At 46.7% G+C, this 15,952-nt stretch overlaps 1 protein-coding gene across 1 annotated transcript in view; it reads left to right on the top strand.

Annotated features, from left to right (window-relative positions):
- Positions 1–15,952, top strand: part of DNAH9 (dynein, axonemal, heavy chain 9) — a 206,883-nt gene that overhangs the window by 48,210 nt on the left and 142,721 nt on the right. Inside the window, exons 29-38 of the mRNA XM_010579502.1 lie at positions 139–296; positions 614–752; positions 1,965–2,252; positions 2,728–2,938; positions 5,223–5,350; positions 6,373–6,481; positions 7,166–7,313; positions 8,920–9,094; positions 13,408–13,581; positions 14,314–14,521. Of these exons, the coding sequence (XP_010577804.1) occupies positions 139–296; positions 614–752; positions 1,965–2,252; positions 2,728–2,938; positions 5,223–5,350; positions 6,373–6,481; positions 7,166–7,313; positions 8,920–9,094; positions 13,408–13,581; positions 14,314–14,521 (1,738 nt within the window). The remainder of the gene's footprint in view (positions 1–138; positions 297–613; positions 753–1,964; positions 2,253–2,727; positions 2,939–5,222; positions 5,351–6,372; positions 6,482–7,165; positions 7,314–8,919; positions 9,095–13,407; positions 13,582–14,313; positions 14,522–15,952) is intronic.

Genomic DNA, 15,952 nt, shown 5'->3' with positions numbered 1-15,952 from the left:
TATAGTCAATAAAAACCCCAAAACAAAACAGTGATAAGCCCCAGTCATCATGGGGCCAAGCGTAAGGAAGGCAGCACTGTTGTCTGGTGTGTTTTCCATAACTGAACACCAATACTATAACACTGTCTTTGTTTCTAGGTGAAGAGTGTGCAGGATGCAATACGGGAAAAGAAGAAATCCTTCAGTTTTCTTGGAGAAGACATTAACTTAGTTCCCTCAGTAGGCATTTTCATCACCATGAACCCTGGTTATGCAGGGCGAACTGAGCTACCTGAGAATTTAAAAGCTCTCTTCAGGTGAGTGCAGGTCAAGGTTTGTGACCTGTATTATAAGACTGGCATAAATTGTCTTTTGGAATATCCAGGCTTGACTTCATTTCCTTGGGGAATTCACTTACATCGGAGTCTTGCGGATAGTTTCAGCCTTGCACAACAAGCCTGGGTCTGGGAATGCACAGTCAGGGCAAAGGAGCTCTGTCCCTTGCGATGGGAAAGGCAGTGTGTGACCTGGCTCACTGGAGAAGACCTGGAAGATAAAGCTACAAATCCACTGCCCCTAAGACCTGTAGTCAAGAAATACTTGTTCTGCAATCTTTTCTTGCTTGTCTTTTTAGGCCATGTGCGATGGTTGTGCCAGACTTTGAGCTGATCTGTGAAATTATGTTGGTGGCTGAGGGATTCATCGAGGCCCGGGTGTTAGCCAGGAAGTTCATTACCCTGTACCAACTCTGCAAAGAGCTCCTGTCCAAGCAGGTGAGCCTGCTTCTGGGGCTCCAGTTACAATGAAGCCTGTTGATCTCCAAAATCAGCAGGAACATGGCACTCTGCCACTCACTTCATGGCTAAAGCTTCACAGCTTTTATTTAATGACTGCATTTGCACTAGCTGCTGGGAGAAGAGGTGGTTTGTGGTCATCAGGGCAATGAAATTTTCAAAGTGCTTTACTGGAGGATCTGCAGGGACAAAAGCACTTGACCAGCTGCATTAATGGGAGGGATTTTTCAATGGGCTCAAATGGCACCATGTTTGGGGTAGTATCGAGTGACCCTTTGCTTTCCGGTCTCTTCGTTCCTATTGATTGTCCTGCCTGCAAGGGGTTTATGATGTGTGTCCCTCTCTGAGTTCAGCCTAACAGTTCGCTGTCGTGTCAGGTGTTGACAAAGTAGGGTCACTTCCAGTGCAAAGCTCTAATTAATCAGATTTTTCCTTGTCATCACTTGCATAGATCAAAGCTGGGTTCAGTGAAGAGTTAAATCAGGACTCCAGATGTAAAACCTGATCTTGGCTGTGCCACCATGAGGCTGGGTGGGAGATGCCTTGTTACAGAAACTTTGTGCGGTGTCTTGGAGGTCTTGGTGGAAGCTGTGGCCTCCCACACAAAGCAGTCAGCTGTTCAGCTGTGCTCTGGAGGGTCTTAACAGAGCAGAAAGATAAAGAGTTGCTTGTTGGCTTGAGAGTTCCTGTCACGCCTCTTTGTGGTTCTTTTTCAGCAATGCCCTTACTGGCCCCTGGTATTCTTGTGATGGGCAGAATGGAGAAACTTGGGTATTTGGGGCCTCATAATGGACTAACAAATCTTTCACCTTGGTATCTCCTGCAGATCCAAGGGTCTGGCTGGCCTTACTTTAGCTGCTTTATGATTTACGTGAAACAAATTACTTAGGTCTCCAGAGTGCAAGTCCTACTGCTGTCTTACTGCCAACTCAGAGCCCAGATAATGGTATGAACAGCTGAATTATTTGACTCTCTAATATTGTCCCTGATGGGAATCTCACCTACTGAAATGGAAATCAGGTAACTTAGGCTGGTGGAGGTCTCTGGCCACAATGCAAATAATGGATTTGGATGTATTTCTATTGCTGACTTATCTGGCAGTTTAGAGCTGCTGGTTCTTACCCCTGCATGGTGGTGTACTGTCTAAGCATAAACTCATCCCTCTTTCCCCCCCCCTCTCCCCCCATGCAGGATCACTATGACTGGGGCTTGCGTGCAATCAAGTCAGTGCTAGTTGTTGCCGGTTCCCTCAAACGAGATGACCCAGAGCGACCCGAAGATCAGGTTCTGATGCGCTCACTTCGTGACTTTAACATCCCCAAGATTGTGACCGATGATGTGCCAGTGTTTATGGGGCTGATTGGGGATCTTTTCCCTGCGCTGGACGTGCCTCGGAAGCGTGACCTGAATTTTGAGTCATTTGTGAGGCAAGCTGTGCTGGACCTCCGGCTGCAGGCTGAGGACAACTTTGTGCTCAAAGTAAGACCAAGCGATCTTCTGTTGTACCTACACCAGCACCAAATCATTTGGGTTTTCTCAACCATCTTTGCTTCTACAAAGAAGGCTCTGCACAATATTCCCCTTGCAGGCAGACCTTGATGGAGGACCGGGTCAGCTCTGCTGGGCCTGATGCAGTTGCACCTGCCCCTAAAGCCAGTACTGGCCTGGTTCCTGAGTTTACAAAGGGGCTAACTCTTGTAGGCTCATGAAAGTGTGGCCCCTGGAGAGTAAAGCCTCATTGGCTGATGGCTGTCAGATGTAAATAGTGCTGGAAGTTTGTCTGCAGGCTGAGGATTTCACCCATCATGATTAGAGTGGGTAGACCAAAACCAATGTCAAATCCATTTGTTTCTGGGTCACATCTTTCTAAAGAAGAGGCCCAATGGGAGCTGTTTTGTAGATCTGAACTTCAGTTTGGCATCTTTGTCTAAAATTTAGGAGTGTTTTTTTTCAGGTGGTGCAGCTGGAGGAGCTGCTGACAGTCCGGCACTCTGTCTTCGTGGTGGGTAATGCAGGCACGGGCAAGTCTCAGGTGATGAGATCCCTGAACAAGACTTACCAGATAATGAAGCGACGTCCTGTCTGGACAGACCTCAACCCCAAGGCAGTCACCAACGATGAACTTTTTGGCATCATTAACCCAGCAACAAGAGAATGGAAGGATGGTAAATGTCCTTTTATGCCTGAATTTGTAAAGAAAGATATTTTTAATGAACTTCCTGAGCAGCAGCAGGATGACTGGTTCTTTGTATGTGGGTCTAAAAGCCTAGGTGCTTGTCTGCTGCTCACAGCCATGTGAGAGTTTGTTGTTGAAAGGATACACAGGATGTTTTAGCTTTTTTATCTTCAAATGGGAAGTATAGCATAGACTTGCTTTATCCTCTTGCCATAAGAATAATTATCATGTCCATTAATACCAACACTTACAAGTTCCTAAATGGGGCAGGCAGTTTTTTGGGGTTAGCTGGACTGGTGACGGAAGAGAGTTCCTTCCTGCCCTATGGTGTGCACTGAGGCCCCCCAAAATGTGCCATCCCTAGGTTTCCATAGCTGGTAGCACACATGCAGCAGCCTTAAAGTGATGTTTTTCCACTTAATATTGCTGCCCCATCTCTGTAGTACACTAGCATTTGCCAGTCTGTTGATCCTGATTGCTCCTGAGGAAAATAAGATGAGCATTTAAAGCTTGCTGAAAGATTACAGAAATCTGGAGTGAAAATGTTCAGTTGTGACTAATACGTAAAGGCAGCTTTGATTTACGTGTGTGGCTGGTTTGGGAGGTGTGGGGGAGGTAAGGGAAGATGTTGCCATAAATCATCTTTGGTCAGAAGTCTGCCAGGATATGAGCTGCCACCCACTTCCCCTGGCCCCTGCCACGGACCCCTCCTGACCCCCTGCTTTGCTCCAGTGCCAGGGTTAATTTCTTTTTAATTGTAATTACAGACCCTAAATCAAAGTGACAGAGGGAAGTGTGGGATACAGCCTGAACTCTGCAGACTGGCTGCAGCAGTGACTGCAGATCAAGGACTGTGGGTGGCACTGAACAGCAGGAGGGACATTTTACAGGTGGCTGTCCAGCGGTTTCTAGCCTGTAATATTTCAAGGGAACTTACAGGACTCCTCCCTGAGGTTTCAAGGCAAATGTTTTCTGCATTAACCATTGCTGGAAATTTTGTTTCTTGTTGTCAAAGACCAGCAAGGCAGTCTTCACCACAGCCTAACAAGAGATGATGTGTTCCCTTATGGATAAGCCCCTTCTTTTCCTCTTCCCGTTTTCATCCTGTCACTCCTTTCATTATCAGGAGTTGAAAAGGTTATACATGTTAGGTGGTAAAAGGCCCCAGAAGGGAATCCTAAAAGTGTCCTTTGTAGAAACAAACTCTTCTTTTAAATCCCAAGACCACTCTGTGGTGTGGATGCACAAAGTTAGGAGAGAGGCACTTTTCTCTCTACCACTGTCATGGTGTATATGAGGGAAGCATTGATGCTCAGAGACAGTAGCTATTTCTGATACTAATGATGTTGGAGCAGTTTCCAAGGCATGTGTCCAACATGTGAGGAACTGATCCGAGGCACAGCCAGTGAATTGGGGTTTTTTTGACCTGATCTCAGAATCGGATACCTGTTTCAGGCGAGCTGTCCTGCATTGTTGTGCACAAGCTTTTTCTTCAGTCATATAATGCCACTAGCTGTTCCTGACCTGAATCACAAAGCAATAGCTTGTCCTGGAGAAAAAAAAGTGTGCTTGTCACAATTCACCAGAAGAGAGGCTTTTTTTTAGTGTTTGCCTGATGTTTTTTCATGAAGACCAGTGTCTCCCTAGGTATTTTCACATGTAGAGGAGAGCGATAGTTTTGTGGAGTTTTCATTTGCTCTGCAGTACTGCTGCTCTATTCCCAGCCTTCTTGCTCTTCTTAACATTCATTATTTACTCCCCTTGAGACACTGTATCCTCTCTGTCTCCTTGATTTTACTGACATTTTGTTCTGTCATTCAATGTCATTCTGTACTTGTTCTCCCCTCAATCTCACTAAAGCCATGACCCAGCATTTAATGCATCTTGATTTCCCTGATATACTTCGAGCCACAAAAAAACATTCATAAGAATTTTCAAGGCATATTCAGATGGTTTTCTCTGCATTGTGTAATTCATACCTTCTTTTGCCTCTGAGTATCTGCTCTTCACTTTTCTTATCCCTTATGATTCTCGGTGGGAAGGAAGCTCGTGTGTAGGTCTGCAGTCCTCTTCAGTGGTGGTAACTGATAATGTCTTTTTTCTTCAAAGCAGACTAGACCCATATAGTGTTATATTTATGTACAGATGCATAGAGTTTTGAATGCTTAAGAGGAAAGCATTAATTGGGATAATTTTTAGTAAGTTACTAGAGAAAACTGTTAGAGCAGGTGGCAACTTCAGTGTTCATCAATATATTCCTGTCACCCTCCCAGGACTGTTTTCATCAATAATGCGAGAGCTGGCCAACATCACACATGATGGTCCCAAGTGGATGGTACTAGATGGAGATATTGATCCAATGTGGATTGAATCTCTTAATACTGTGATGGATGATAATAAGGTAATGAATATAAGTTAAAGAAGCAGGTATTCCTTGACTGCGTGTTGATATTCAGCCTAGGAGAAGTGCAGATGCTGAAATAACACCTTCTAGAATAATGCAGTTGTGTTTCTTGAGATATACCAAACAATATTGCATAAAGAAAATGATGCATGGGAGAAATAGCTCAAAGCATGTTTTCACTGGAGTTTCCCTTTCCTGGAGAGTCAGGCTCATGAGTAACCACAAATGCCCTGATCGTAACTTCAGGCTCTTTAAAAATAGAGTGGGGTCATAATCCTACACCTTTTTTCCCCACCCTAAGGGACTGCTGTTGATTCTGGGTTGTGGAAGAGAGAAGGATCATTCTACTACCTTTTAGAAATCAGCTGCTTTGCCTCGAGGAACTGGGCTGACAGCATGTCCTGGTTTCAGCTGGGATGTAGTTAACTGTCTTCCTAGTAGCTGGTACAGTGCTATGTTTTGAGTTCAGTATGTGAAGAATGTTGATAACACTGATGTTTTCAGTTGTTGCTCAGTAGTGTTTAGACTATAGTCAAGGATTTTTCAGCTTCTCATGCCCAGCCAGGGCACCTGACCCAAACTGGCCAACAGTGTATTCCATACCATGTGACGTCCCATCTAGTTTAGGAACTGGGAAGTGGGGGGCAGGGATTCGCCGCTCGGGGACTGGCTGGGTGTCCGTCGGCGGGTGGTGAGCAATTGCCCTGCGCATCATTTGTACATTTCAATCCTTTTATTACTACTGTTGTCATTTTATTAGTGTTATCATTATCATTATTAGTTTCTTCTTTTCTGTTCTATTAAATCGTTCTTATCTCAACCCAGGAGTTTTACTTCTTTTCCTGATTTTCTCCCCCATCCCACTAGATGGGGGGGAGTGAGTGAGCGGCTGCGTGGTGCTTAGTTGCTGGCTGGGGGTAAACCACGACACAGCAGCCAAGCTTTTTAGTGCAAAGTGCTGAATGCTTTTCATTCCTATTCCTGGGGGAGGCCTTTGTCTGTCTGTCTGCCACATACAGGTCCTGACCCTGGCAAGCAATGAGAGAATCCCTCTGAACCCAACGATGCGGCTGGTCTTTGAGATCAGCCACCTGCGGACGGCCACCCCAGCGACTGTGTCCAGAGCGGGTGAGTCCTGACCTGAGCTTCACACTGGGATTTTGCATGGACCAGGTAGGATCTAGTGCCATTAACCAGTCTTTTGTTGGCCAACTTGGTCCCTCTTGAAAGTTCCTAACCTGGGATCACAGCTGCCTTTGGTGGATGGCTTAGGGTAGGTTCCTGAAGCACATGGACAAACTGAGGATTCTGACCCCAGATCCATATGGGGACCTGTCATCATCTTGGAGATTTACCCAGAGCTCTCTGACTGTTGATGGGTGATTGTGGCTTCAGCATCACCGAGAGACTGCTCCTGTTGTGCAAAACCCTGTATGGACTTGATGAGGAGAGGGACAGTCCCTATCCCAAAGAGCTTCTGATCTCCTGGAGGAGTGCATGAAGTATGGGAGGAGTGAATGAAGGTGTCTCCTACTTTTACGCATGGGGAAATGGGGCCCAGAGCAATAACATGACTTGTGTTCTGAATTTGGGGCAGGGTCATGAAATGTGTCCTGTTTGCCTGAGTTAAGTCTCTTCACTGTTAAAGTTTCTACTCTACAATGGGGCAGGAGGAGGGGGTGGGCAATGGGGCACCCAGGTGTATTTCACAGGGTTTTAGCTGTGTGAAAGTAGCTGAGAAATTCTGCTGGAGAAAAGGAATAGTCTCTGCTGCGTCCTTACTATATGTTCTTTCTTATCCTGGGCCTAAAGGAATCCTGTATATCAACCCATCAGATCTGGGCTGGAATCCCCCGGTGAGCAGCTGGATTGACAGGCGAGAGATCCAGTCCGAAAGAGCCAACCTGACCATTTTGTTTGATAAGTACCTGCCGATTTGCCTGGACACCCTCAGAACAAGGTACCATCTGAAGAGTGACTGTATCTCTGCTGGCAAGGGCAGGGGGACACTCGCCGCTTTCCAGACCAGCTGTGCTTTGCTGGGGTTGTGCTGCATGTGGCACGGCTGGCTGGTTTCCTCCTCGCCCCTGAGAGTCCTGAGCATCATTGGCTTAAGCTCAGAGAAACAACAGGGAGAGGTGGGGGAGCTGACACTCCTGCTTATCCTGTGTTGGTCAGATCTGGTTTTCACTGGATTTTGATTTGATTGTTCCTGTACTTCTTGTACCAGTTCTGTATCTCTTCGAAAGTAAATCCAGGAGATCCTAAAGAGAAAGTCTTTTCAGTCTCCTGATGTGTCACTCCACAAGTTATTTTTCAGTAGAGCAGATTTCAGACTGCTTCTGAAGGGAAGTTTTCTGTATGCAGCGTGGAAGGTGGAGAGAACAGATCCTCTTTCATCCTCTCCCCACTTCTTTTTCTGCCCCTTGGTGATGAGAAGGAAGTTGGTGTTTGTAGGAGAGGGTGGGATTGCTCTACAGGCAGTTCTCTCTTGAATTTCTTTCCTGATGCATTTGAACAAAATTAAGTCAGTCTGTGTTGGCATCCAGCGTGGGCATGTTTCATGGATGGATACCAATCCAATGAACATGAAGAAATTGGGTATTTGGAAGGGCCCTGGTGCTCCTTGGCTTGAGTTATCTTCAAAGCAATGCCCACAGAGAAGTCATGTGGTTCTTGCTTATCATCATGGGAGACAGCTCTCTTACTCATACTGTGGTGAGGACTGGCCAAAGTAGAGTCCCAGCAAACTTGAGTAAGGGAGCTTCTCCTATCCTCTGCTTGCTTCCCATAGTTGCACCTTCATTTAAAAAAAAAAAAATAAAAAAATCAGTGTACAATTGAGCATGAGAGTTGTCAACCACAATGGGGATGTGTCCGAAGGGGCTGCATTAGTGAAAGCAGTGGTCTTTGGAAGTAGGAGTTAAGCATCTTACTAGGGAGCTGCTCCCTGGGTGACCAAGCTGGTTATAGCTGTTGGCAGCAAAGTCCATTGGACATTTCCCACTCTATTTACTGAACGTTGTGTCAGACTGTGAAATCCACGGGATTAGCTGCAGGCAGCCCTGAGCTGAGTATTTTGGTAGCTTGCTTAATTCAGAAATTGTAGAATCGACCTTTCAAATAGCTATAATTACTTTATGGAGGACTTCAGTGCTGCTACAATATTAGTTTGGAATTCCGTAAGTGTAGCTTAAATGAATGTAAAATGGCAAGATGAAAGGTTTTATTTTATTACTCCTCTATTTGACCGCTTTTGAACTCATCGTGTTCACAGGAAATCATTGCCTTTAGCAAGTCTTCCATTTTACTTCTTTCAAGAGGATCAAAGTTTTAAAATGCTTGAAACTTCTGATTACTGTTATTACTTGTATATGTGCCGGTGCCAGCAGGTCCGAAGGAGAGAATGGGTCTTTATTGCTGTACCAGGGAATAAGACACGCACTGCTGACAAGTAAAATGCTAATATTCTGAAAAAGCATTTCTAGGCTTGCCTTCCTGGGTTGTGAGTGGCTGTGTTGCTGTACCCAATTATATTTCCCGTGCTTTCAATTTCTGTCCCTTAGATTTAAGAAGATTATTCCCATTCCTGAGCAGAGTATGGTTCAGATGTTGTGCTACCTCCTTGAATGCCTCCTGACAGAGGAGAACACACCTCCTGACTGTCCCAAGGAACTTTATGAACTTTACTTTGTCTTTGCTGCTGTCTGGGCCTTTGGTGGATCAATGTTTCAAGACCAGGTAAGAAGGAAGATGCCACTTCAGCATCTTTTACACAGGCCTTTTTTTTTCTTTTTTCTTTTTTTATACTTTCCAAAACATAGTGCTGTATCAGTAATGCTGTTTTCCTGGGGCTTTTGTATAGGTGATAATAAACTAGAAAGCTGAATGCAACAATTCCTTTTGCAAAAGACCCTGTTATCCAGGGTGTAACACCAGAGGAGAATGGCTGAGAGGCCAAGTGATAAAGGTGGAGGGATGTTTGCTTATGCAGACACATTTCACTGGGGAGAAACAGGTTAATTTATAGATGCCTGTGGAAGTGCATAATGTGATCAAGTTAAGACTGACTTATCAAATGAATATATCAGTGGAGCAGTCTTTCAGACATCTGACTGCACAGGTAGACATTGCACTATGTAAGACAAACCAGCCGGTGCTTTGTACCACTGACTTTTATTAAACATAGGTGGATGTCAAGAATTGTCTGTCCTCAGTTTCTGATAGAAGTACATAAGAAAGAGGGGTGGTCAGCAGGGCAGGATGGGCTTTGGGGATTATGTGCTTCCACTTAAGTGGAAGTAGTCAGTGGCTCTGCTCTTTGAAATACCCTTTGCTGGGAGCATGCTGATGAGGTTGAGGCTGATGGTTGTAGGCACTCAGCTTGAACTGCCCTCTGAGCATCTAGCTGTTGGGTGGTCTCTGGCATGAGCTGCTGGGCTCAGTGAAGCTGCTGGTGGATGGATGTCCATACCCAAGACTGTAGTGCTGGAGGGCACAATCTAGACACCAAGGTCTTCTTGGGCCAGGAGGATTAATCAGGCTGTGATTCACTAGTGGTGTCTCTGATGTTCAAAGTACATTCATGTCCAAGAGGCAGAGGAAGACAGGACACTACCCTCCATGCTGCTTCCCACAGTACATCTATCCTATTATCCTATGGATTAATTGCAGATGTCAGCCCCTGAATTTTCCATTAGACAAGGTGGGTGTGATCTCTTGTATGGTGATATTATTATAAGACTGAGTTTTCTGGAGGTCGGCATTTGATACTGCATGTTTTCAGGCCCCTCTTCAGGTCCTGGCCCTTAAACATGGGAGAAGCACAGACATTTCCAGCTGGGCTGAAACACAGCTGCTTTGGTGGGAGCTGGAGCATGTGAACAACAGGGATCTTGGGAAGGATCTTCCCCAGACATGCCTGGGGGAATCAGGGTTGTGCCGATGTCTTGTGCACAGGAGAGGAGAAACGGGCATTTCCTTTCACCCCAGTGCCCCGTTCTACCACGTTTCCTGGCCTCATGGCTCAGCTCGGCGCAGCAGGGCTGTCTCTTGATTTCCAAGTAATTGGAAAAGCTGCTGCTGTTTTACAACTTCCAACTGTTAACAGTAATAATGGACAAGAAGACAGCGGGCTGCGTGTCAAATCCCTGCTGCCAGTGCTGCTGACGTTGGGGCCACCCTTGGCTCCGTTCCATGGCTTTGTGCCCATGCTTGCAGGATGGCTTTCCACTGTCTGTTGGCATTGCTGTTTCCAGATTGACGTCTATACAAGCTGGAGATTTTTAACATGACTGGTTCAGAGGCAGGCAGGAGAAACCTGAGGCACTTGTAGAGGGGTCTAAGAGCATGTGTGGCACCTGAAGGCCTAGATTTTGAGTACCAGATTTTCAGCAAGCGGCACAGGGAGCACTGTGAGTAGTGCAAAGTCTGCAGGTGGAAGTACATTGGGCATCCGCTGGAGCTGCTTGCTCTGGTTCTGCCCCATCCCTGTTAGATGGTTGCATCTCTTGGTCAGAGGATACACCTCATCCTCAGGCCTAAAGCATGTCGTCCTGATGTGTAGGTATACCCAGTGACAGGGCACTGCTGTCAAGGCCTCAGAGATCCATATCTGGTCTCTAGTGGACTTATGTCAAGCTCTGTGTTGTCTGGAGTATGTGGGAGGTCTCTCCATGGACCTGACACCGGAGATCCTTCCCCAGCTCATGTGGTGGCACCGCCATTCTCAGAGGCTGCTCCAGTGCTTACCGGGGTCTCTTTGTGTTCTTTCCATATGCCTCAATGAGAGACCAACGTCTGCTTGGTGCTTCATATTTGCTTTGTGCCAAGGAGCAGATGCTTTGGGAAGTGATAAACAAAACAGCTCAAGCTCACCTTGGTGCTCACCTGATGCCATCGTGCCTTGTGGCCATTGAATGACTTGTGTGAGACCAGCTTTCTCAGTCCTTGTGGAGGACTTAACCCTCCATTTCCCATGTGCCAGTAGGGAAATACTCTGCCTTAGTGTTGTCAGTGCTGGGTGACTTAAAATAAACCCCACAATAAAGCCTGGGAAGCACTGCTTGTCCTCGCTTCAGCAGTACAAGCTGCTGTCTAATTATAGGAGCTTATAGCTCCTCGAGCAAGTCGGCTGGAGTGCGGTCGTGTGGCAGATGGGCACCGCGTTCCCTGTGCCATAGCAGAGTCAGTCCCTGGCATCACAGGCTTTGCTGCCTGCTGTCTGCCTGGTTCCCCAGGGAGTGGTGGCCTTGGCGCAGTGTGCTCTTGCTGGGCTGCTGTGCGGGTTGCAGGAGGAGCTGTGCTGCATGGGCACAGCATCCCTCTGGGAGGTTTGACTTTGAGACTGGACTGTGCATTGCTGCTTGTGATGCTCTGTAAATGTCAGAGATGAGAGTGCGAGGATACAGCAGTCCAAGCGAGGGGAAGTCTGATGAAAAATGATCCAATATAAAGTCTGTTTATTGCTCTGCATTGAAGGTGCCCTTCGTGCTGACCTTTTGCTGCCGAAATGTCAGGAAAAACAGTCTGGAAGGCTTCCTGCTACTCTGCGCTTGTTGGTGGGTAGTGGGGCCCCTGTATAAAAACAGATGATAGATTTGCCATTTCCAGGCTCTGAAATTAGCGGAAATCCATATGGGGCTTTTATTAAGGAAGCAGTTTGAGTTCAACACTGTTCTGGCAATAGAGCCAGGGCTGGAGCGGCTCCACTTAACTGCTCAGTTAGGGAGGGCGGGCAGCCCATCACAATGCAGCTGCAGGCCGTTTGCCTGCACAGGGGTAAGGGCACCCTTGTGAGAAAGCTTTTAGCAGTGATGCATGTCCTCTTCTGCTGCAGGCTACTCTGCTGCCAGCGCCGAGGAGTTAAAACAACAGGAGAATGGAGAATTACAGTTATTCTGCCTCTCTGAATAGCATGAGACTGCAAAATTGTGGATACTAATAATGTGTTTTTCAAATCGTCTGGTCTTTTGATGGATGGTGGCTCAGGAGACTTTACAGAGGACCCTTGGTTCAGTTCAGCTTCAAACCCAGGTTTCCTGATGGAGGCAGAGCAGTCTATGGGCAATGTGTTGGCGGTCCCACCTGGGCTTCTGGCCTGGGAAAGCATGTCGAATAACTATGGGGAGGAGAGACCCACAGATGTCCCAGGAAGAAATTCTGCTGTTAAAACTGCCTAAATCATGCATTCCGTATTTCACAGACATCTTTTTAACAGCACTTTTCCCCTCCTTCCCCCACCCACTTCTCCCCAGGGCAGAAGGCTGTAGTCCCCGTTGTCTGCATGGGAAGGTGTTCAGGCAGAGTGACTGGCCCAGTGTCATACAGGAGACCCGGGGCAGGGGAGGGGGGTAAGCACATTTTGCAAGTCCCAACCCAGCATCTAAAACAAAACTGTCACCCTAGCTCTTGAAAAAATTCAGATGCTCCACAATCTCCATGCATAAAAAGATATAATGGGGAAAGACGAAAAAGCGGGTGCTTGCAGGGTGATAGGGCAGCGCAGAAACACGGCAGAGCCAAAGGGGCACTGTCCCTTTCTGGTGCTTTGGTACACTGGTGTCTGCAATCCTGCTTCTCCAAAACATTGAGGCTTGAAAAGAGGCCAGAAGACAACAACTAAGTATTAATAGAGTGGTGTGATTTATGAGGAAAGGCTTTAATATGCATGCTTTGACTAACCATGACCACAGATGTAGACGGATGTTGTGTCCTTGTCTGTTGGAAGAAGCAGGCACCAAGAATCAATCAAGCAGTCTGTTTAGTCATAGGCACGTATTTCTCTTTTTCAAATTGATCCATCTATCTAATCTCAGACATACCAAGAGTGATCAACACAGAGGATGAATTATTTAGGTGAATAAATAGGAGTGATGAGAAGAAATGGAGAAAATGAAAAATTACGCTTAATAATAGGAAGAAGGATAAGTTCGTTATGCTGTGGAATACATTTTAAGGACTAATCCCACTCTGGTGGACTGGGATAGATAACATTCTCCATCACTAATGAATTTCTCCAGATTAGCATATTTTCTCCACTTTTTGTCTTGCAGCTTGTGGACTACAGAGTGGAGTTCAGCAAGTGGTGGGTAGCAGAATTCAAGACTATCAAGTTTCCTTCTCAGGGAACAGTCTTTGACTTCTACATCGATCCAGAAACAAAGAAGTTTGAGCCTTGGTCTAAACTTATTCCCCAGTTTGACTTTGATCCAGAAATGCCGTTACAGGTATGTGAATCTTGCACGCTTTTCATCTGGGAGGAGTACATGCATTTTAGTGACTGTACGTAGGCATTTCAATGAAGTCTCATTAAAGGTCAAGCACTTCATGATAAGGATGGCATTCTTTATTAGGAACAACTAAATTACCCATCTTTCTTTACTGTGCTTTGACTGTGAACACACATCCTCCATCCATCTTCCAAATATGAGCGGTGTACATGAGGGGCAGGCTCAGAGCCACCCCAGTGACCCAGGAGCTGGTGTGGCCAGGGTGCATTTGGCCTGCAGAGAGAAGCAGGATGTGAGAAAATGTAGTGACAAAGCCCCTGAGACACCATGTCATCATTCTGTGTGGCTGAAAGTAGAGTTGTTTTTGTGATTTGGACAAAAAACGAGTTTCTGCAGGTAGTGAATTGCATTTGCCAGCTACGCTTTTCTTTCCTTTTGGAAGTGCCACAGTGATCAGATGACTTGTAAAAATTGTTACCATTTTAGCAAAATGTGTGTTTGTGGGGAGATCCAGATACTGCTCCCAGCATCCAGCTGTCAAGGTTTCATCTGTACAGACAGTTTGATTTTAGTGGTTGGCAGCAGTGTATCGTTCCCTTCCTAGTGCAATCTAGAAACTGGGGTTACATTACTCATTCCTGGCTCTCCTAAATTTACTTGTCCCCAGAAAATGGCTGTGGGGTTGTGGCAGGGATGGGGACACTTACTTGCTTGTTATGCCCCTCTCAGGCTTGCCTGGTGCCCACCACAGAGACAGTCCGTGTGCGGTACTTCATGGATAGGCTCCTGGAGCGCCAGCGCCCGGTGATGCTGGTGGGCAATGCTGGCACAGGGAAGTCTGTACTGGTGGGGGACAAGCTCTCCTCACTGGACACGGATGCATATGTGGTGAAGAAGGTCCCGTTTAACTACTACACCACCTCTGCCATGCTGCAAGGTAAGGCACCGGCTGAGTCACAGGACTTCTGCCTGGCAGGCTACCAAATTCCTGGAATGTTCGGTGGGGTTTGAAGCGGGGTGCTCAGAGGAAGACCTGTGGGCGAGCTGCCTGTGTCATTTGTGGGCACTGCACTGACACACGCAGACTCTTAAATCCCCCTGTGAAACTCTCAGGTCAGCAGACCCCTGGTTTTGTGGAAGACGGAATTTTCCAACATGAGGGTTTGAATTCTGAACACTACAACTCTGGTTCAGGGCTGTGCCAAAGCACATGCTTAAATCTGCTGCTGTTTTGTACAGCAAACAGCTCATACTTGACTTGAGGTGTGTCTTTAATATGCCTGAATTTAAGTCCATGCTGAATAGAATGGGTTTCTTGGTTAGGATCCAAACTGTCCTCAGGGTGCAATGATGGGAATTGCATCCCAATTAGCAGCGAGGATGTTGCTAATGGATATGTGCAGGCTGTAAGCCAGGGCTGCCGGTTCCTGGTGCTGTCCTCTGTGTCCTTCTGCAGCCCAATGTGCTGCCATGGAGCAGGTCCTGCATCCCCACCTCCCCAGGGAGCACAGGGCTTGCTGACCCTGGGGGGCTCAGAGGCCCTCGGAATTGTTGGCCCTGGGGAAGTCCATAAGAATATTGCTGAGGAGGATTTTGGCACATAAGTGAAAAATGAAGTTTGAGACCAAGATAAGGTCAGGTTTGCTGTGTAGTCTCTTCAGAGACAAAGAGAAAGGAGGGAATTCTTGAAAAGTGGCTCATTTTGGAATGGTGTTTTCACTTTGAGTTGACCTAAAGAGAGATAAAATAATTTTTTACATGTATTTATTAACCAGGAATGAAACAATCTGGTTTGGTTTGAGTTGAATAACAGCTCTGGGTCACCATAAAACAAAATGCTTCCTTTATGTAGCTTGGTTTGACCCAAATGTGCTGACCCAGCCTTATAGAGGATCGCCATCTGTGAAGCATCGGTGAGACCAAGGATTTCACCTTCACTGTCTGGGTTGCTCCTGGCCAAGTGGTGCTAGGTGGGGACATGCTCACAGCCCAGATTGATGCCGAAGGCAGTGAGTGTCTGGGGCTTCTTCTGTGCTCTGCCAGGCTCCCAACATTGCAAATATGTTAAGAAAGGTGTCCGAGCTTAAAATTGCCCCCTGGGGCTGATCCGCTTGCAGAGAGGTGACAGCGCAGGCTCAGCCTGTGCTGTGTAACCTGGGGCCATGTCATGGGGCCACATCAGCTTTTTGGGGCAGATTTGAAGGGTTTCTGGTCTTGCTGGTGCCCACCCTCCCAGGCTTTCCTGCCCATGCCGATCAGCCCCGCAGGATGGTGCCTGTGCCCACAGTGTGAATGCAAATTATAAGGGTTACATATCCTTCAAGCAAAAAAATGGGTAAAAGCTCACCGTTGGGCAGTCTTGCAGCCC

This window comes from Haliaeetus leucocephalus, unplaced genomic scaffold, assembly GCF_000737465.1.
Source record: "Haliaeetus leucocephalus isolate CR32 unplaced genomic scaffold, Haliaeetus_leucocephalus-4.0 Scaffold657, whole genome shotgun sequence".
Classification (NCBI taxonomy): domain Eukaryota; kingdom Metazoa; phylum Chordata; class Aves; order Accipitriformes; family Accipitridae; genus Haliaeetus; species Haliaeetus leucocephalus.
The sequence above is the reverse complement of the archived record's forward strand: the minus strand, read 5'-3'. Positions and strand labels throughout refer to the sequence as shown.